The sequence below is a fragment of the Galeopterus variegatus genome, unplaced genomic scaffold (assembly GCF_000696425.1).
Source record: "Galeopterus variegatus unplaced genomic scaffold, G_variegatus-3.0.2 Scaffold2773, whole genome shotgun sequence".
Taxonomy (NCBI): Eukaryota; Metazoa; Chordata; class Mammalia; order Dermoptera; family Cynocephalidae; genus Galeopterus; species Galeopterus variegatus.
In genome coordinates, this window is record NW_007728884.1 from 198,878 (window position 1) to 221,328 (window position 22,451).

General features: G+C 35.5%; 1 protein-coding gene across 1 annotated transcript in view; it reads left to right on the forward strand.

Annotated features, from left to right (window-relative positions):
• The window catches only part of TMEFF2 (transmembrane protein with EGF-like and two follistatin-like domains 2), a 201,150-nt gene that overhangs the window by 130,500 nt on the left and 48,199 nt on the right, over positions 1–22,451 (forward strand). The window contains exon 5 of the mRNA XM_008582959.1: positions 11,405–11,501. Within this exon, the coding sequence (XP_008581181.1) occupies positions 11,405–11,501 (97 nt within the window). The remainder of the gene's footprint in view (positions 1–11,404; positions 11,502–22,451) is intronic.

Genomic DNA, 22,451 nt, shown 5'->3' on the forward strand with positions numbered 1-22,451 from the left:
CATAACTTCGTATAGCATACATTATAAGAAGGTATACACAACCCTTGGCTTGGTGTCGCCCGCACCGCGCTCAGCCAGTGAGCGCACCGGCCATTGACTATATAGAATCCGAACCCGCGGCGGGAGCGTCGCTGGGCTCCCAAGCGCCGCACTCTCCCGAGTGCGCCACGGGGCCGGCCCTCATCCACTTCTTACCTGCTCCTCCCTCAATCCTTTTTCTCCTTAATACAAGAAACCAAATTTGGATGTTTTGGTGCAATATTTCCTCTATAAGTTCCACAATATGTCTGCTTCTCTATTTTTGTTATATTGCTTTGTGATTCTTATTTCCTTGCTCCCACAAAGACTTCTATACTTCAGTATCATTGTAAGGTCACTCACAGGGCCAAAAATTCACATACGAGATGCTCAGCCATGGACTTCCTCCAAAGAACCTTCGTCACCTTCAACACTGTCTTAATGATAACACATTAGAGTGGAGGAGCATTCGAGAGGGTGCAAAGCACTCTCACACATCCTCCTGTTTAATCTGCACCACAGCCTGTGAGCTAAGCAGGGCAGGCATCTTATTTTACAAGTAAAAATCTGGGACTCGAGAAAGAATATGGACAACCCAAAGTTAGCTCTCCTAGCACTAGGCCTGCCTTCTCAAGTGTGTTGTAATTGCCTTTGGATTACTTCATGTTTTCAATTTTAAATGGCATGATCAGATTTTTGTTTCAGTAAGATATGTGGGAGATGTATTTAAGAGAGGCAAATTTGCAAGTACAGAGATCAACTAATTAGGTTACTTTAAAGTTTAGGCAAAGTAGGATGCAGATCAGACCTCGTGCAGTTGATGGAATGAGAAAATATTTAGGACATAAACATGACGTGTAATTTTTGCCAGATTTTAAAATCCCTCTACCAAAACAAACATTAAGTAGGTTAAAATTAACTCAATTGGCAATTTAGTCTATATTGATGATTCAAATAAAACTTTCTACATCACAAAATACCTTTAAGTTATCAATACCAAATGCCATGTACTAAGGACATATATACGAAGTATAAGTTAATAAAAATATATCTTTATTCATCAGAGATTTATTAATTAGAGGAACTAAGTGCAAAGTTGGCAAGCCACAAATTAATGTGAGAAAGACTTAAAAAGACTTTGGAATTTCTTTATTCACAAACATTATTCTGCAGTAATTCACATCTCCTTTTTCCCTGTCACATCATCTCAACTGATTACCTCCTGAAATATAAACACTGTAGAGACAACGAATACAACCAGCGGATACCTATTTCATCCTCCCTGGGCACACCCTCCCTACATAGTACCCACATACACATGCTCTGCCATTCCTTTCTCTACAGAGAGGACATGTTCCCACTCGTCTAAGACCAGCTACTACACCTGTGTATCCCAATCCCTTCTTAAGTACCTTGCTTCTATAATTATCCCCTTTCTCTCCTGCCTCAATTTGTTCCTCTCTGCTCCATCATCCCTCTCAGAATATAATGATGCCACAACATCATTCCATAAAAATCCCTCTCTTGACCCTCCATCCTTTTCCAATTAATACCTCATTCTCTGTTCTCCTCATCAGCAAATCTATGCAAAACTGTTGCCTACATTTACTGTTTCCACTTAGCAACTTCTCATTCTTTTCTCAATTTCCTCTAATTGGGATTTGGTACCTACCATGCCCTACAGTATCCAAACCAATGTTCGTAACTTACCAATATAAAATAATTTCTCATCTTTCAGGCATTAAATAAGACCTAAAAACCATTTATATGAATATGCATAAAATAATTTAAATTAATTATACTGGAAATAAACTATTTTTGCTTATAATTATCATACTGATACTATGTGTGTATACTGATACTATGTTTCATGAAGTCTGGCAGAGTAACTTACTCTCAATGGATTCTACTATACACGATATCAAGCTGTTTTCTTGCCTGCCTGCCTTCTTCTTTTTTTAATTCCTTCCTGATTTCATTTCTCTCTTTATCTTTTTCTTTTTTTTTTTTGAAAATCAACTGAGTATCTTCAATTCTAACTCAGACAGAACTAAGTGAAATCAGTCAGGCTTACATGTTGACAATAGAATTGTGCCTCAACATCGTAGCTTATATTAATCTTTTAAATTATTTCATGTTGTTATGCAGAAGATAAGTTATACGTGATTTCTAGAGAAGCTTTGTCAAGCTCTAGCAATCTAACTTAATTAAAATAATTACATTTTCTGTAATGATCTCTTTTTTGAAATCTTTAGTATGAAATTAAATTTACTTAGTTATAAACTTGGTTCTTGGACTTTTCAAATGGATTTTAGAATTTTAAACTATTAAGTGTAAGTGTAATTTCAGACTTCCTTTAGTTTTGGGATCAACTAAAATTTAAATTAATCAAAATTTGAAAATTATCAGTAAGGTGGTACTTCTTTTAATTAAAAACAAGCAAAGATAATGGATTTCCTCCCTAAAATCTGAACACATGTTACTGCATTATGGCACTGATACATATACAGTCTGAATCTTTGTTAGTTTTGTAAACAGCAAGCCAAAATGCCATTTCTCTTGTTTTTGAATTTTAATAATATTATGTAACAGTATAACTATTATTCATAAGACAAATATCCTCACGTTATAATATATAAAAAAAAGGAAAGCATTTTCTTGTTCTTACTTTTTTGTTGAAGTCATATTGGGGTTTCTAGGGAAAAGTTAGAAAGTGTAAAAGAGAACATGACTATGGCTCAAAAACAACAGCTTATAATTGTCTGGGACTCTAGGAACTGTCAGCAGCTCTCATCATTTAAATACGACTTACTCACATGTGGGAGAAGCATATGGGGGGGAAACCAGCATACACAATGCAAAATAGACAATTTGTACAGATTAAAGAGTGAAATGGAGAGTTTTCACTTAAATTTTTTTTCCATTCTTTAAGTTCTTCATTGGAAGGTAAACTCACAGTTCAGCTTTTGGTAATAATGAGATAGTGATTTATACAGTTTACTCAAAAATAAAAATTTGTGTTCATAATTTGATAAACAAAGTGATTCTAGTTACAACAGATATATTGAATGCTATCATTGATCAACACTTTATATAAAGTAAAAAAAAAATTAAAGGCATACCAAAAATTATTTTGTCATCCTACTATTTAAGAAAAAAACACTGACCAATAGATTGATATTGACTCTAAAATAGGAAAAAAAAAATGCATTCTAAATTTTGAAAAAAATCAGAAAATGCTTGTAAAATTTGTGTAAAAGATTTTTTCTCAGCTTTGAAATAATTTAAATGAGTATAGATCCAGTATCTATGGGTCATATTTTGAATTTGGAAATCTCATTCTTTTTGTTGATACAATTTGATGGTTTTAGGGACTGCATACTTTATTTCAGGCTTAACACATGTGAATGTTTCTATTTATGCATGTTTATACCATGTTTGATGTTTGTACTATGCTTAATTTAAATGGAACATCTTATATGTTGCCCAAAGATATATACTAGGGCTACATAGAGAAGAAAAAGAGAACCATGCATTGACTGGGAAAGGTAGTGTTAACTGGGGAGAAAATCAAAATATAGTAGGAAAAACATGCCTTAACTATTGCAGAATATATGCTAACATAAAAAGAAAACACTTATTCAGAAAAAATTAAAAGCAGATCTAGGGTGTGTAGATAAAGTAAAGCAACCAAAATCTTAGATGTGGAAAATGATGTGAAAATATTTGTTTTCTTAGAATTTATTAATAACATTAATCCATGTGTATTAGTCAGCTTTAACTAGGTAAAGCTACAGTTATGAACAACCTCAAAACCTCGGACAGTTACAGCATCAGTGGCATAGTTCTTCAGCTGTGGCTCTGCTCTGTATGTTTTCTCATTCTGGGACTGGTTGAAGGAACATCCCATATTCAGGAAAGTGTCTTTTTTATACAGAGAGAAAGAGCAAGAAAGTACAAATACATATAATGACTTTTTTTATAGTTTCGATTTAGGACTCACTCAATTCCACTCACATTTCAATGGCAAAAGCATGTCACAAGACCAAGTGTGATATCATGGGACTGTAAGTCATATGGCGATAGCAAAAAACATATAATCCTTTTATCAGAAAGGGAGGAAAAATAATGGGCAAAAATAAAACAATCTACTCTTAAGTGTCATATGCCAATAATGTTTCCCATGGAGAATGTGGTACTATAGATAAGTCTTGAAAAGTTAGGGTAGATACAGATCAGAAGACAAATCATCTAGCAATGACTGGCAGGGGTCTTCATTAGTGATGAAATCTCTGGAATTTTGCCTTTGAAATTAACCCAAAAGAATAGCATGACTGTTTAGAGTAAACATAATTCTAAAAATGAACATGAATCTTACTGCATAGGTAGAAATAAAATACATGATGATAAAAATGCAAAGACTGAAATATAGTAATTAGAAATATATTGCATAGTTACTAAATTTTTCATGAAATAATAGATGAGAGCAATTTAAAGATGCATATTGTAATTCTTAAAGCAACCAACAAATAGTAACACAAAGAAATATAACCACCCTCCCCCCCAAAATAATAAGATGAATACCACAGAACATTTGATTCACCCAAAAAAAAAAAAAATGCAGAAAGAGGAACAGAGAAACACAAGATTGGCCAAATGTGAGTCAAACACCAAGTTGGTTGGCTTAAAACGAAACATATCAATAATTAAATTAAAGTAAATGGATTAAACATCCTGATTAAATGCAGACATATTCAGACTGATAAAAAAGCAAAACCCAGCTCTATGTTTACAAGAAACACGCTTTAAACATGAAGAAACAAAGAGGTTGAAAGTAAAAGACTGGAAACAATAAGCAAAAGAAAGCTGGTGATGAGTGAGGAGATATGAATGTGAGAATAAAGTAGACTTGAAGACGAACAGTGTTACCAGAGATTCAAAGGTGGCATTTTATAAAGGGCATTTCAAAAGCATCCCTTATTCAAGAAGACATAAGACTACTACAAGTTTATACACTGAATATCAAAGCTCCCAAATACAAGTAAAAATTGGCAAAACAAAAGAGAACTATAAGCAAATTTACTGTCACCAGTATAGATTTTACCACTTTTTTCTCAGTAATAGATAAAACAATTAAACAGAAAAATCACTAATTATGGATGATTTGAACAACACTAACCATCAACTTAAGCTAATTAACATTGATGGAAAACTCCAACAAGAGCAAGTTACAACTTCTAAGGAGCACGTGGAATATTCAAGAAAATAGACCATATCCTGGGCCATAAAACAAGTTTCAATAAATTTCAAAGAATTCAAATTCAATAGTATGTTTTTCAACCATGATAAATTAAACTATTAAATTTAATAAAATAAAAGGTGAATAAAAATAATATACCTTTGAAAACCTCCAAATATTTGGAAGTTAAAAAATATACTACTAAATAATCCATGGGTCAGAGAAAAAATCTCAAAGTATATTACAATATATAATTAGAGCAGAAATACATGAAAACACAACATATCTGTTTTTGGAGGGTGCAGTTAAAGTAGTCTTTAGAAGGAAATTTATAGATTTAAATACCTTTATTAGAAAATAAGAAAGGTATATAAAGTCAAGCACTTCTGCTTCCATTTTAAGGAATTTGTTAATGGACACAAAATTGCAAGTTAGGAAAAATAATTTCCATTGATTTATAGCCAAGTTAGGCAGCTCTAACTAACATTAACTTACTGCATGTCATCAAATGACTAGAAGAGAGGAAAATGAATGTCCTCAACACAAAAAATAAAATGATTACATTTTGTAGTGATTGATATGATAATTATTCTACTTTGATCATCACACATTGTACACAGGTATTGATATTCAACTCTGTGCCATACAAATATGTACAATTACATTTCCATAAAAAAAAACAGAAAAATAAACTAAATCCTGAGTATGTAGAACAAAGGAAATAATAAAATAAGAGCAGAAATCAATAAAACAGGAAAATTAAATAGTATCATATAAGGAAATCAAATTTATAATTAAACAACTTTTAAAAAAAAAACAACTCAGGACCAGATTGTTTCACTGATGAATTATAACAAATATATGAAGGAAAAAGAATAGTAGTCTATACTCTTTCATAAAATAAAGGAAGTGGGAACCCTTCCCAACTCATATCATTAAGCCATTTTATCCCTAATATTATAATTAAGCAGGTATAATACAACAAAAGAAAATTACACCCAGTGTATCTCATAAATGCTTAATAAAAATTGCTTAACAAAATGCTTAATAAAATATTAGCAAATGAAATTCAGCAATATGTAAAAAAGTTGATATACTATTATCAAGTTTGACTTTTCCCAGGAATGCAAGGTTGGGTTAACATGTGAAAATCAATCAGTGTATTTTACCACATTTACAGATCAAGAGAGAAAAATCATTTCACACAGAAAAAAAAAAGAACCTCAATCTCTACTTCACATCATGCGCAAAATCCAATCCAAGATAGATTATAACCCTAAATGCAAAATAAAATTTAAAAGTTTATAAAAATAGAGACTTGAAGAAAATATAGGAGAATATCTTCACAACCTTTGAGTAGAAGACTTCCTACAACTGATGCAGAAATTAAGAAATCATTTTTTAAAAAAAGGACTTCATTCAAATAAAAACTTCTGCTAACTGAAAAAAGATATCAAGAAAATAGACTAAAGAAAATGTTGCAATGCACATCTAATGAAAAATTAGTACTCAAAATATATTAAAAATTTGTGCAACTGGAAAATAAAAATAAAAACACTACCAACAATAATTTTTACCTCAAGACTCAGTAGTCACACTGCTAGGTAGTTGTCCAAGAAAAATAAAAACATGTGCACAAAAATTCTTACAAAAATATTTATAGTAGCTTTATTCATAAATACCCAATTATAATTTCCAGCCAATACCTGGAAACAACACATATATCCATTCTTCGCAGGAGAATGGATAAATAAGCCATGGTATATCATTCAATGGAATACTAAGCAATAAAAAGATATAAACTACTGATACATGTAAGTACCCAAATTAATCTCAAAAACTATGACTCTGAGTGAAAGAAGCTGGACACAAAAACTACATATTGTATGATCCATTGCTGTGATATTCTAGAACACTTCAGACTAATGTGTGGTGTTAGAGATCAGATCACTGATCTGCCCATACACAGACAGGGTAGTGATAGGGAAATGTCTGAGAAGAGGCATAAAGAACTTTCTAAGATGATAGAGTTGTTCCATGTGTCTTAATATGCATTTCTCAAAATTGATTGAAAGGTACCCTTAAGATGTGCATATTTAGCTAAATATGAATCTTAACTCATTTTTAAACAAAATTAGTGACTTTAAATAATTATGTGTTTGAACATTATATTTCACCATGTTTCCAGTAGTACAGCATAGGTTAAGAATATTATAAGAGGCTCGGGAGGTATGATAGTGGGTCAGGTAGAAAACAGGGCTCATCAGGCGTTTCAATGGATAGGACCCGTCTGAAGACCTGGATTGGTCCAGAACAAGGTGGTGATGGAGCAACTTCAGATGAAGTCACCAGGGCAGGGAGAGTTGAGAGGGAAGTAATTTGATCATTTCTTATAATCTCCCAATTCTAAATCTCCCTAAAAGGATTGAATCAGCTTTAACTGTAGGACAGCAGATTATAGCTAATGTGCTTTCAGTATTTCCACCTCCCTCACTCCTCAATTTTCCTCCAATCACTTGCCAAAACCTAAGTTTCTATAAAATAAATGGAAATAATTCTTTACTTCACAACTCAAACTAAAGGGTTTAAAATAAGACAATACTTTGGAATAGATTAAATCCTGTGTAATCAGTGTATGAATGCAAATAATTAAGCACTGATTCTTCCCGTTTCTGGTAATGTGGAAAGAAGAGAAAAAAGAAACAGTCCAATTTAACACACATTTACTGAGTATATAACATGTGTTAGATCAGTGGTTTTCAAGCTTTTGTGACTGTGACCTTTAGTAAGAATTGTGATTTATATTACAACCCTGTATGTACATACATATGTATAACTAAAGCAGTGTTGTAAAATAAAACCTATACTGGCTAAATAAGATACACTCTTGATATTTTCTAGTTTAGTGTAGTATGTTTCATGTTTACAAAAATGCAGGTCATGATGCACTAATTTCATACCTGCTAAAAGGCTGTGAATTGTGGTTTGAAAAACACAGTACTATCCTCTCTGCTCAAAATGTGGTTTGTGGACCAACAACAGCAACAGTAGCTGGGAACTTGTAGGAAATGCAGAACTTGAGGCAACACTCATACCTCTTGAATTTGAATCTGCATGTTAACACAACCTCCAGGTGCTTCCTGTGCACGTTAAAGTGTCAGAAGCCCGGTGCTGGACAATGCATGAGGAGGGTGCTTGGGACAGATGAAGTCTTCTTGGTATTGTTTAGGGCAGAGATTCTATGATCCGTTTTTTAGAATATGCAATCCAAGTCCCAAATTAAGCCTAATTCAGTATTTCCAAGGATATCACAAGGCATTTATTTTTAAATAAATAAATAAACAAACAAAATCTTCCAGAGCTTCTGAGCCCAACCCTATTTAAGAACCATTAGTCTATAGGGTTAAATAAAAATTGTGCACTGATTTAGTTGTTTGTTTGTTTATTACAAATGTGGAAACCTGTGCTTCAGGTAATATGGTAAGATATTACTTTTCATTGTGGGTAACTTTGTTTTGAGGCATTTTATTGCCTGACTGCTTATTGATGGGGGTGTTACTACTGATTCTTCTGAATTTACTTCTCCTTATGGGGGAATTTCCAAACATCTCCATTTACGTTTATAGAAACGTAATGTGACTTTGGGTAGAAATATTATTAGTAGTTCTGCTGAGTTAGTCAAATTCATCCCTTGATTACTTTCAGTACATCCCTAACCAAGGATATAGACTACAGAAGAGAAAATGGGGCTGTCCCTAAGTGGCTATCACTGATGATTAAGGACCTTCCATTGTGTTGTTATGTTTCCTGAGTAATGGGAAGTTTTAGTCTGGAAGTTGCTAATCTTGCTAACACTGAAAGGCTCTTTCCCATTAGCAGCTTCTGTGTTGCATTAATAATAAGAAAGTAATAAGGAGACCATCCTCAGCTGTTCAGTCTCCCCTGAGGTGAGTCCCCAGCTTCCCTCATATCCTCATGGTTCACTCTAATGGCCTTGCCTGTATTAAAGTAATAGAATGGATAATAAGTGCTGTCTATTTTATCAGTCTAAAAATCCTTCTTTTGGGGGAGGAACAGCTTTTTTTATGACATCCAAATTGGAAACCTTACCATCAATATTTTTGCAATTGTAGTTGACCTGTTTAATTCATAACTTTTTAAAATGTAAATTCAGATCATCAAGCGCAGGAAAAGAAATTTGTTTTAGAAAAAGTAAATCTCTCTACCTTTCCTGGAAGAGCTATAAAACAGAGAACTCTCCAAGAGATGTTCTCTTTTCCTTTTTTTTGGTAAATCAAATCACTCATCTGCATAGTAATAAATTAAAGAAAATCAAGGAATAAAGATGTTTGCATTTGTAAATATTAAAAGTTCTCTTCTTAATAGACAAAGAATAAATGATGAGAAAATAGCATACTAAAACAAAATAAGTAAGATTAGATTCGATATGTTCAGGATTTATGTTAATAAACTGTTTTTGTTAAAAATGTTTTATTAGGGGCCGGCCCGGTGGCGCACTGGATAGTGCGCTGCTTGGGAAGCGCGGCGGCGCTCAGGACAAAAGACAAAAAAAAAAAAAAATGTTTTATTAGGGTCCATAAAGACAGGAACCAATGCTGTACTTAATTGTTTATGTTCTCTTTTTATTGCAAATATGTGATCTTTTGCTGGAGCATACTTTTTAAAGGTCCTCTTGATTTAAATATCTGTTTTTAAATATACAATCTGTCCATGAAATAAGATTATCTATTTGGTAGTTAGGTTATTGCAATTTTTCATATTCAAGTAAAACCATTTTTTCTTTCAGCTATATGTATTTTAATTGGTTAAGCAGTAATCCATCACCAAAAAAGTGTTGCTCATTCCTTGCACTCAAAATACTTGACTATAATCACCACAAACAGAAGATAAATGTTTAGGTGATAGAGATATTCTACTTATCATAATAAGTAAGTGGATCAGTGTACAATATATGCCTGTATTGAAACAATACACTGTACCCCAAAAATATGTATAACTAAAAATAAATTTAAAAAATTTTAAAAAGTGTTGCTCACTTCCTGCACTCGAACTACTAGAAATTTTTTCTCAATTTACACTATTGTGTCCTAATTTTGAAAGGTTAATTTTTATTAGTAGTAGTATTAATAATTATTATTATTAAATATTATTAATATTTATTTATTATTATTATTATATATTGCCTACTTTTGTACCTGTAATCTGAGGGGGTGATGGGAGGACCAATATCAATAGTCATCACCAGGGACTTAATATATATATATATATTTTTTATTTTTTTCCTTTTTGTCTTTTTTCGTTACCGGCAATGGATCGCAACCCTCAGTGTCGCGCCCGTACCGGACCGGGACCGGCAACGGGATCGCAACCCTCGGTGTTGCGCCCGTACCTCGCTCAGCCAGTGAGCGGCCAGTCTGTACGTGGGATCCGAACCCTCAGCGGGAGCACCGCCGCACTCCCAAGCGGCGCACTGTAGCAGTGCGCCACTGGGCCTGCCCTTAATATATATTTTTTAAATAAAATATATGTTCATAACTCTCTCAGAGGAAATCACTATGATTAGTTCTGAGCAGTATTTATGTGAGATTCAAGAAATTACAGTAAAAACTAAAAGCTGTTTTTTAAAAACATAGTCAACATATTTTCCTTATAATTACTTAAGAGCTTGAGGAAAAAAAAAAGTTGACATATTTATTGTCAGGGTTGCCCATCTAAAATTTTTTAATTATACATGAAAACCTTCTTTGAGTGAAAAATTCTCCAATTTAGGAATAAGAAGTAGATTTTTCCTCTAGAGATGTAACAATCTAAATCCCTTTTAATTAAATAACTTTCATACGGTTTATTTATTAGCCAAGCAATTTTGATAAATCCAGTAAATTCTCGTTTGTTGTTTTATTTTGCATATAAAAAGCAGAAGTGTTCACTACATACCAATGGGTGGCCTATTATTGTTAGAGTTGTGCTTAAATTGGAGGAAGAAAAGAGTTGAGTATGACATTCTTATGAAGCCCCAATAGCAAGCAGGTTGGGAAAGTAGCATCTTCAATAAAGAATTGTCTTAGAGCTGTTGGTATTAAACACACTTATCTGAATTCCTTTTGTTTACTTTTTTCTGTCCTGCAGTCCATGAAGGCTCTGGAGAAACCAGTCAAAAGGAGACATCCACCTGCGATATTTGCCAGTTTGGTGCAGAATGTGATGAAGATGCTGAGGATGTCTGGTAATATGCTATTTTTATTTTTTAAACAAAATAGTAACAGTGATTAATTTCTTTTCACTCCATTAACCATTCTCCAAAAGCAGACATTATCAACATTTTTATTTTATTATCCAGTTTCCAAGGGGAAAAAAAACTGAGGGCATAATAACAGCAAGGAATTTCTGGAGTTGGATTAAGAGGTGGGCCAGCCAGACAGCTGTCCAGGATTACTTGATAAGGTGCACTGAAATATCACTGAGGCTCCCACGGAACTGTCAATGTTAAGATATAGAGGAAAAAATAATATTTACTGGAATATCTCTCAAGAACAATCATCAAGAAACAATGGATGGTTGCTGTCTTAGTCTGTATAGACTGCTAGAACAATATACCATAGCAGAGTAGCTGACAAACAATAGAAATTTATTTCTCACCATTCTGAAGGCTGGGAAGTTCAAGATCAAGGCTTCTGCAGATTCAGTGTCTGGTGAGGACCTGCTTCCTCTTAGACAGCATACTCCTCACTGCAGCCTCACGTGGTGGAAGGGGCACAGAGCCCTCTTGGGCCTCTTTTATAAGGATACCAGTCCCGTTCATGAGTGCTCCACCCAAGTGACCTAATCACCTCCCAAAGGCCCCACCTCTTAATATCTTGGGGGTTAGTATTTCAGCACGTGAATTTGGGGGAACACAAATATTTAGATGATAGTAGTTGCTAATCTGATTTCTAAGATGGTGGGTCTGGGTAACTGCAGAAATTTAAGTATTCATGCACACACTTAAAGCTGAATTGTGTAAGACAGTTAAGCAAACAGTGATCTCTGGGCTGCCAACTAGGATCAACTTTTCCCTTCCCCCAAATAATACTCAGATCCTCCTGTAAGGATATGTTGAACAAATAATGAATAATACTCATTATTTTGAATGGGTGCCAACATTTCAGCCTTCTAGGGCATCCAGGTGTCTTGGTTCTGCCCTGATCATATGGCAAAGTGAACAACGCAGACTTCAGTGTGAGTTCTTTGTGTCGAGAGGGAATCAGTCTCCCTCCCCTTTCCTCCTTCTTTTTCTTCTCCTTCTCTCTCTCTCTTACACACACCTCCCACCCTTTGTCCAGCTGTCCTTTATTTTCTTCAACATGCAGACTGTGTTTGCCTAGAGCAGTTAATCATTTTGAGCAAACTTTTGTGAACGGGGGGAAGGAATTCATCTAAAGGAAATGAAGACAGAAAATATGGCGAAATAATTTTGGCAGGAATGAAATGACCTTCACTTAAAATATTTTCTTAAGGCAGATTAAGGTGAAGATTCCATCTGAGTAAACTGGGGTTCTTAGGTTAAACTAGGTACTTAAAAGTAAACACTGCCATAGAATAGCCAGGGAAATAGCCATCCATTAACAAAAGCAGACATCAGGGGAGTTTCTATGCCTGTAAACACTTCCGGCCAATGGACAACTAACAGCCAAGTTAGGGAGCCTATGTGCTGGTTCGACCATAGTGAGGTAAACAAATGCATGTTTTCTAAAGAACATCCTGGGCATGTTAAGGTCTGATGAATTTATGGTTCCCAGATTTAGCAAATCATCATAATTATTTGGGAAATTTTTAAAACATTCCATTTCTTTAGTTCTTCCCCCAAATTAATGAGAATCAGAATTACAGAGAAGTGGGACTTAAAATTTTACTTTTCTACAACTACCAAAATGATTATGGATACACTGCTGTAAAATAAATAACTGATTCAAAGAATCTTTCTTCTTCCTGAACACTTTAGGGCCCTTGCATAGTCATAGTCATGTATGTTAAATCACACTGATAGGAAATGCATCCTTAAAATATCTTGTTTCTACCATTTGCTAGTGACCTCATTTGTAGTTCATCGTTTTTCAAGCTTTTAATTATTTTTCTATTATTTTGCTTTAAGAAAAACATCACGTATTTCTATTTTTTTTAAGAATTTCCATTCCCCTAATTTCTTATCATTTTAATGACCATTCTTTAAGTGAAATAGTTCCACTTTCCAAGTACAAAGATTTAAAACATGAGCTTAAAATATCAGCAAAAATTATTGGTTCCTTACTATGTTTACTACTCATCCATTTGTGTACTTTTTTTCCTTCAATTATCTTTAAAGTAACCAGAGAATATAGATTCTATTATTATTTTACTTTACGAAGAGGAAACTGAGTTTTGAAGGGTTTGAGTGGCAGGGCTAAGATGAAGATATGAGGTCTAACATAAGATGTTAGCATAACGATTCAACCAAAGATGCAATTAAAATAATATGTCTTTGCTGTCATGTCTGGAATAATGAGATGGCCAGATTGCAGGCAGCATATATGCAGTGACTCTCAAGACCTGCTGGGTGAGAGCTGGTGACTAGGGAGATGCCTGCAGCAGGCAGAGGGAAAATGTCCAAGCAAGCAGTGTTATTCCTGGAATTGTTGCAAAAGATCAAATCCATGGTAGCAGTCTGAGAAGACATGGGCAAGGCTAGAGGCATCAGAAAGGCTCAGCAGTCAGCCGTAGGGCCCAGCCATGGCAATGGAGTTCAGAAAAAGTTTGGGTACAAAGGGGACAAGAAGAACTAGGCAGAATCTCAGTCACAGAGTAATTGGGTATCAGTCAGAAAACTAATCAGGGACTGAAACAGGAATGACTGGATAGATATCCACTTACTGGAACTGGCGTAGAAAACTAAGCCTTGGCTACCAGGGGCTGGAAGAAGCATAGCCTGGATCTGGGGAATAAATTACAAGGTCACAGTGAAACCAGCAGCAAGGCTGACTGGATGCTGAATCAGTTAGCTTTTGGCTAGGATATCTTGTATGCCCCCAGCCTGGGGACAGAATTAGTTCCAAAATGCGGAAGAAGGCTGAACCTGCAGATGGGGGCTAAGCACCGTAGCTGTGAAGATTAGTGGGCCACAGGGGCAGGGAGCCAAGAAGATCGCTATACTTCCCAGGCAAGAATGAAAAGTTGGTAGCTTTTAAATAAAATGTGTGTAAAATGCCCAGTGTAAGCAATAAGGAATGGTGCTAAAATGATAAACACATTGATTTTTATTTACATAAATACCTGTGTATGTTAACATACTGTACTGAGTTAAGGCCGTGAAGGGCAGATTAGAAACAGCTGAAGGACACAAGAGTAAAGCAATAAGTGAAATTAAATACTCATGGAATGAAAGAGGCCTTGAAGTAAGATAGGAAGCAATAGGGGAGTGATCTGACCATAGTCCTGGTCACCAGAACTTCACCGAATCAAGGGAGCTTGGATACACTATTGATTTTGGATGAAACCATGGCTAGATCCTCTCACAAACATAAAACACTGCGTATTCGGTGTGACAACAAAAAGTACAAGTCAGTTTTTTGTTTTATTTTTTCTTTTGACACCATCTAAACTACAATTTTATACATACAAATTTTCTTAATCCTGCGTTATGAAGTAATAACAAGATGTGAATAAATACTGATGAGAAGTAATGTTATTATTGTATCTACAATATTGAAACAAAGGTGAAAAATTCATTTCCGATCTTTCTTTAACCCTGATCTAAGAAATTCATATTTTACATTCAGGTACCTCCAAGATAAAGATATATCTTTGTTAGAATTAAAAAGCCAGTACACAGACAACTGATTATGTTTTTATAGTTAGATAAGGTTTTGAGTTAAGAAGCAAGTCACATTAGAGATGGAGAAAAAAATAACTTGGTTAGAATTAAAAAGCCAGTACACAGACAACTGATTATGTTTTTATAGTTAGATAAGGTTTTGAGTTAAGAAGCAAGTCACATTAGAGATGGAGAAAAAAATAACTTGGTTAGAATTAAAAAGCCAGTACACAGACAACTGATTATGTTTTTATAGTTAGATAAGGTTTTGAGTTAAGAAGCAAGTCACATTAGAGATGGAGAAAAAAATAAATAAAAGGGAGAGGGAGAAGGAGAGTAGAAAAAAAGGAGAAAAATAATAATTAAAGGATGCATTGATAAACCATGGTATTAACGACAGCATTTAATGCTTTTATTTTGACAAAACAGATGGCTTATAATCTAAGACTCTAGTTTATGTTCTATGATTTCATTTCAAGATTTTTCTCTTGTATGTTTCTTCTTATGGAGAACATCAAGACTGTAAAAATCAGAAAATGGTCAGGTTTTCTCAATGGGAAAGACCATTGCTACAAAAGATTCTTTTTTTTTTTTTTCTTTTTTGTGACTGGTAAGGTGATCGTAACCCTTGGCTTGGTGTCGTCCGCACCGCGCTCAGCCAGTGAGAGCACCGGCCATCCCTATATAGGATCCAAACACACGGCGGGAGAACTGCTGTGCTCCCAGCGCCACACTCTCCCGAGTGAGCCACGGGGTCGGCCCCAAAAGATTCTTAAGTTATAAATATTTACCTAAATATAAGAAAGGATTAAGCTTCCAAAAGAGAGTGTTAAAATTCAACAGAATAAGTGGCCCACACTCCAGTATTTCCACTGTCACAATAGAGGCATCCTTTGTTTAGGATGGACTTCAAAAATAATCAAAACACCTGTGTAAAGGGATGTGCGTGCCTCTTAATGGGGGAGAGGTTAAGGGAAGAAGAAAGAAGGGCTTAAAAGATTGTTTCTCTTTATATCTAGACTGAAAAGAGTCAAAACTAATACATTTATACATCAAAGAGACTCTCAAATACATCCTGCCAAATATAATTTATAAAGAAGAAGAATGGCTTATAAATAAGTCAAATTTAATAAAATCGACTCATTGCTAAGTAATAAAGCCCCATCTGATAGCACTGGGAATACCAACTTATGTTTTCAACAAATATTTCTGATACTTGGTTCGTTTTAGTAGCAGCTTTATATTCCCTTAATTATCTTACCTGATAAATTATCTAAGCCCAAAGTAGGTCAGCAGTAACTCTTTGCACTGCGAACTATTCCTTAGAGGTAATCAGCCTGGAACTTTCTGTTGGTCCTGTCAGTCAGAAGTAGTTCATAGCCCTGGGGTTGATTTAATACAAAAAAAGAAAGGCAAGTTGATAGCAGGGTCGGATCATAGGAATGATTGGGTATGAAATTGGCTGTGTGCCTAATATTTCCAAAGCATCAGACTAGATCAAGGAAGGGAGCACAGGTGTAAGAGCAGATGCAGCTGGATGACAAATGACATAAAAGGACAACTTAAATTATTATGTTAAATTATTATGCCTTATACGTATGCTTTATAGCTCTTTAGTCCTGTTTTAACTTTGCTTTTGTAGTATTCTCTACATGCCACTCAGGCTCCATTAGCAAAATCATATTGGCTTAAATGCTATTAATTTCTCAGTAGTCATTCATTTTATTTCTGAAAGCATTAATAATGTTTTCTAATTTTAGTGTACAACATCCTTGTGTTTGACTGCAATGGTAAGAAAGGAGAGAAGCAAAGTAGCTGCAATAAAACAAGTTCAGAGGAGACAGTGAATAAGCATCTATTTTCTTCCCTATATCATTGATGTTCCATAACTGAAACAGGGGTGTGGGTTTGGCATTCTTTTTGTGAGTGTGTCTTACAAAGACAGTTTAGTTTGAAGTCTTTAACATCTTGCTGCTTTGATCTGAGAAGGTCCCTTGTCACTAGGAAGACTGTGTGCTGTTGGCATCATTCCCACCTTTAATGCATTTCGGACTGTGGAGACTCATGAATATTTGAAGTAGGGCAATGGCCGTGGATGATCTTGGCACTGGATTTCACCATACTTATACGTAAATTAACATTAGGTCCTGCTGACTTTAGTATGTCTGGGTTGTGAGTTTGATAGTGAAAATTAAGGCACCTCTGAGGAAAATACAGAAAATGGATTCTGTTAAGCCTGCTGGCTGATGCTTGAACAAAGTGATTGTGTTGCAAGTGGAAAGTTTCCAGCTGTTTTCTACTAAGTGAAAAGAAGATCGGTTAGGGTGGTGTATAGGATATTCAAAGAAGATGATGGTTAGTCACAAAATGTAGTGAACTAAGAGTTCATTCAGTCCTCCCTTAGGGGTTTCCCTTTTATTGATTTCCCTTGCTCTTTGGCCTCAGAACTATAAACGTGTTAACCAAAATTAGGACTGGCTTCTAACATGGAGACAATTAAAAAAAAAAAAAAGATAATAGGTTTGGTCTAGAAAATCCAAGGTTTTGTTGGTCTTTTGAGAAAGGCTTTTCAGTTTCAAGATTCCTATAGTGGAGGTATTACCTCCCTCAAATTGCCTCTACTCCCCACCATGAGGACAGTGGCTGTTACTTTCTGTCTTTGTAGATGTATGGGGTCTAAAGAGTGACGACACCTCTCTTTCCTTCAACACATCTATTTGCCCAGAAAATTTTTCAGGGAGAGAGGGAAATATACAGCTCTAGGTTTGGGTAAATACACGTCTTTCCCCTCCTGTAATTTCAAGGAGAACATGGTAACACTTTTTAGCAAAGGTATATCCAAATGTAAAAATTAGAGTTTGACTTTGTTGTAATTTCCTTCTATTATGTATTTCTCTACCTATCTTGATCAAGAAAAACAAAATATTTTATTTTTCTAAATTTCACACAATGAAATAAAATTTAGAACTGCAATTACAGCTAAATAGGACTAATGTTTCTAATGTTGTCTGTATGATGGTCTATACAGGGCGTTAAACAATGTCCTTTGTCAATGAATGTCATATCTGTAACCCAAACTTCTCTCTGTGGTAGCTGCCAATAGTCAAATCTGAAAACTGTAGCTGAAAGCTTCAAATGTTGCTTAGGAAGATAAATTAATAACAATGACATTTTGAATATGCAATAGTCATAGAAAAATGACATCCCACTTCAGGATAACTATTGAAATATTTGGAAACATATTTTTCCTTCCACGTATGTGTGAGTGTGTTTTATGAGAATAATCATATTTTCCACATCAACAAAGCCATCCTTCTTGAAAATTTTTACTTAACCTTGAGGTTGAGTTGTTTGGTGATTGTTAGGAATACTAAACAAATTTAGGAATAATATATTTACATTTGAACATAATTTCTGTGGCCCAAATTCTAATTATTCTTTCAAAACTTTCAGCACTTCTGAAGACAAATTGATTTGAGGATACTGGCCTAAACATTTGTGATTTAAAAAACATACCAAATCCTATATCCCCGCTAAGTCTGTTAGACATTTTTCTTGGTTAACTCCAAAAGACTAGGCAGTATGTGTACTGAAAACATTTCCATTGTTTGTATTCAGACTGTTTATAATAAATAGTTTTCTGAAGTATAAGTATTGCTGACTGTAAAACTGTCCTCCAAAAGGTGCATTAAATTGGGCAGAAACTACTGCTGGTTTTCAGTGGTTTACTTCCAAATAGTAATATTATTGTATGTGTTGACTCATCTAACAACAAATCAGCAAGTGGTTCTCAGTAGCCTACATCAGTCTTTTCAGACACATTCCCCTACAAACAGGATGTGTTAGAGCAAATAAGAGATTGAACAAATTGTAAAATTATATGCAACACTCAATCAAAAAACTAATACTGAAAGTCTAAATGCTTATTAGAGTAAAAAAGAAATAAATAAATAATGAAAGCAAATATCTGATTTTTCTAGCCCCCCAAAGCAAAGTAAAATTAATTGAGAATGGGTCCATTCATTCCTTCATCTCTAAGCTATGAATGAAATACAAGAAATCAGGACAATGCACTTGGTACAGATGATCTAAAGATTATTTGCCACAGCTCTTTTTTATTCATTGCAACCTTTTCTAATTCTTTGACATAATAGTTCATGCCGTTCTCTGAGCTCATCCTAAAATGAGCTTTCTACAATCAAAATTGTATTATCTGAGGTAATAAAAGTAATGTTAAGTCCCAACTAACCATAAAGGCTTAGAATCAGCAGATACTAGGAGATGTATATATTGGGAGAAGTACACAACAATTGGGAAAAAGGAAAAAATAAGAAATTAAATAAAATATTATCTTCATATTAGCAAAAATTAGTGATGTATTTCTGTAATAAACATAGATACCTGCATAAATTCGAAACATTAAGACATTCCAATATAACATCAAATTGTCACTTATGACAAAGAAATAAAAATAATATATTTGATTACAGTATGCAGTTTAACTTTAATTGAGTATGATTTTCCTTCCCCATGGAAAACTATAGGGAAGTATGCTTAGTGGGAAAAAGAAAATACAGCAGAACTGTTCACATTACATTAACATTGGATGGTTAGACTTGGGGGGGAAAGAAAAAGAAAAGAAAAAGAATCCCTGCATTGATCAATATATTGGTGCGTTAATCAGGATTCTCCCAGAGAAGCAGAATCAATAAAATGTATATATCTATATCTATATAGATTGATTGAGAGAAAGAGAGAGACTTATTATAAGGAATTGGCTCAAACAATTATAAAGGCTGATAAGTCCGCAAATCTGCAGTCTCCAGGCCGGAGATCCAGGAGAGCTGATGGTAAAGTTCTAGTCTGAATAACAAAATGAGGAAATATTCATGGCAATTACAGTATTCATTTCTGCAATTGGTCACATGGTCATAGTAGGTGGTACTTTTTTCCACTACCAGTTCTGTATTTACTCTGCCTTCGCAAGTACCTCAGCTGGTCATGACTCTCTACATTATGGGGTCACCTAAATCTTCTTTCCTGAAGGGTCTGGGCCATTAGTACTCCTGCCTAGATTAGGTTATTGTAGTATTTCATTGACCTTAATCACAGGGTATGGTAACACTAAAAGACTCTCTAAGGGATCTTCTGTATTCTAGAAATAGTCTTCCTTACCCCCATTGTGGAGTAGTAGCCCAATTTCCCCTTGGTGGTCAGGATCAGTTACCCCAACCAGCATAGCAATTCTTTTCTTTGCCTGACTCTTTGAGTCAGAGGCATGAGAAGACCAAAGTAACTGGGCAGCAGTCATAACTTCCAGTTCAGTAGAATCATTATTGTGTCTCCTTGTGGAAGCATTCCTTTTTTCAGAACTAAGACCACTAGACCAGGAGAGCATAAGATCACGGGAACAGGAAGCAAGCATTTTCTAGTGAGTCACTAGTGGTAGTAGTGGGTGGTGCCACTTCCATTTTTACTCCTTGATTCCTTGCCCAGTGAATTTTGGCTGTGGGAGAAACAGCACCATATATGAGATGCTGATTCAGAGTACATAGGGACTTCTGGAGAACCTTGCCCCAACCCTGCAAAGTATTGCTACCTAGATGGATCTATAACTGAGTCTTCAAAAGGCCATTCCACTGTTCTGTCAGACCAGCTGCTTCCAGATGATGGGGAACATGGTAAGACCAGTGAATTCCATGAGCATGTGGCCATTGCAATGCTTCTTTTGCCGTGAAGTGAATTCCTTGCTCAGACCAATGTTGTGTGTGAAATACCATGACAGTGGAAAAGCATTCGGTAAGCCTGTGGATCGTAGTTTTTGGAGAAGCTTTATGTTTAGGGAAGGCAAATCCATATCCAGAGTGTCTATTTCAGTAAGGACAAAATGCTGTGCCTTCCATGATGGAAGTGGTCCAATGTGATTAACCTACCACCAGGGAGCTGGCTGATCACCCCAAGTGATGGTGTCACTCCTGCAGCTGACAAATCAGGAACTGAGCAGTAGCAGTAGCCAGGTCAGCCTTAGTGAGTAGAAATCCATGTTGCCAAGTGCGTGAATAACATCCCTCCTTGCCACAATAGCCACTTTGTTTATGAACCCATTGGCAATGACAAGGATGGCTGGAGAAAGAGGCTGACTGGTATTTACAAGACAGGTCATCTTACCCACCTGATTATTAAAATTCTCCTCTGCTGAGGTCACCCTTTGGTGAATATTCACACAAGACACAAATATCTTCATGTTTTTTGCACATTGAGAGAGATCTGTACATATACTTCTACTCTAAATTTCCTTGTCACCAATTTTCCAATCATGTTCTTTCCCAGTTCTTGACCATTCAACCAAACCATTGGCCACAGTCTATGATCAGTATATAATAATACCTCCTACCATTTCTCCTTCCAAGCAAAGTGAAAAATCTAAACTGCTCGATGTTCTGCCCACTCAGAGGATTTCACTTTACCACATTCCTTCAAGGATGTCCCCAAAAGGGGTTGTAATGCTACAGCTGTCCACTTTCAGGTGGTTGCTGTATATCATGCAGAATCATCTGTAAATCAGGCGCAAGTCTTTGTTTCCTTTGTCAAATTATCATAGGGAGCTTCCCATGAGGCAAAAGGTGAGGCTGAGAGAGAGAAGGTAGTGTAGCAGGAATGCGGACCGTCACATTTAGGCCCCTTTTCTTCATGTAACTTACCTGTCCCTTCAGGGCCTAATCAGGCCTTATTTCATATAAAACACTTCCATTTGATGATGGAGTGCTGCTGTGCACACCCATTTTTATGGCTTGGTGGATCAGATAACACCCAGTTCATAATGGGAAGCTCAGATTGCATAGTAACTTGGTGGCTCATGATTAAGTATTCAATCTCTACTAAGGCCAGTAGCAAGCCAACAGCTGTCACGCAAAAGGAGAGCAGTTATCTGCAAAGGATATTAGGGCTTTGCTCCAAAATCCTAAGGGCCTACTTGTGATTCACCTATAGGGGCCTGTCAAAGGCTTCAAACAGCATCCCTATCTGCCACTGATACTTCAAGTGCCATTAGATCTACTGAATCATATGGCTCAAAGGGCAGAGCAGCTTGTAGAGCAGCCTGGACCTGCTGCAGAGCCTTTTCTTGTTTTGTCTCACTCAAAACTAGGAGCTTTTCAGGACACTTGGTTAGTGGGCCAGAGTAACACACTCCAATGAGGACTATGTTTCCTCCAACATCCACAGAGGCCCACTGGGCACTGTGCCTCTTTCTTGGTTGTAGGAGGGGCAGAGGCAACAACTTATCCTTCAACTTAAAAGGGACATCTCAACGTGCCCCACATCTCTGGACCACTAGAAATTTCACTGAAT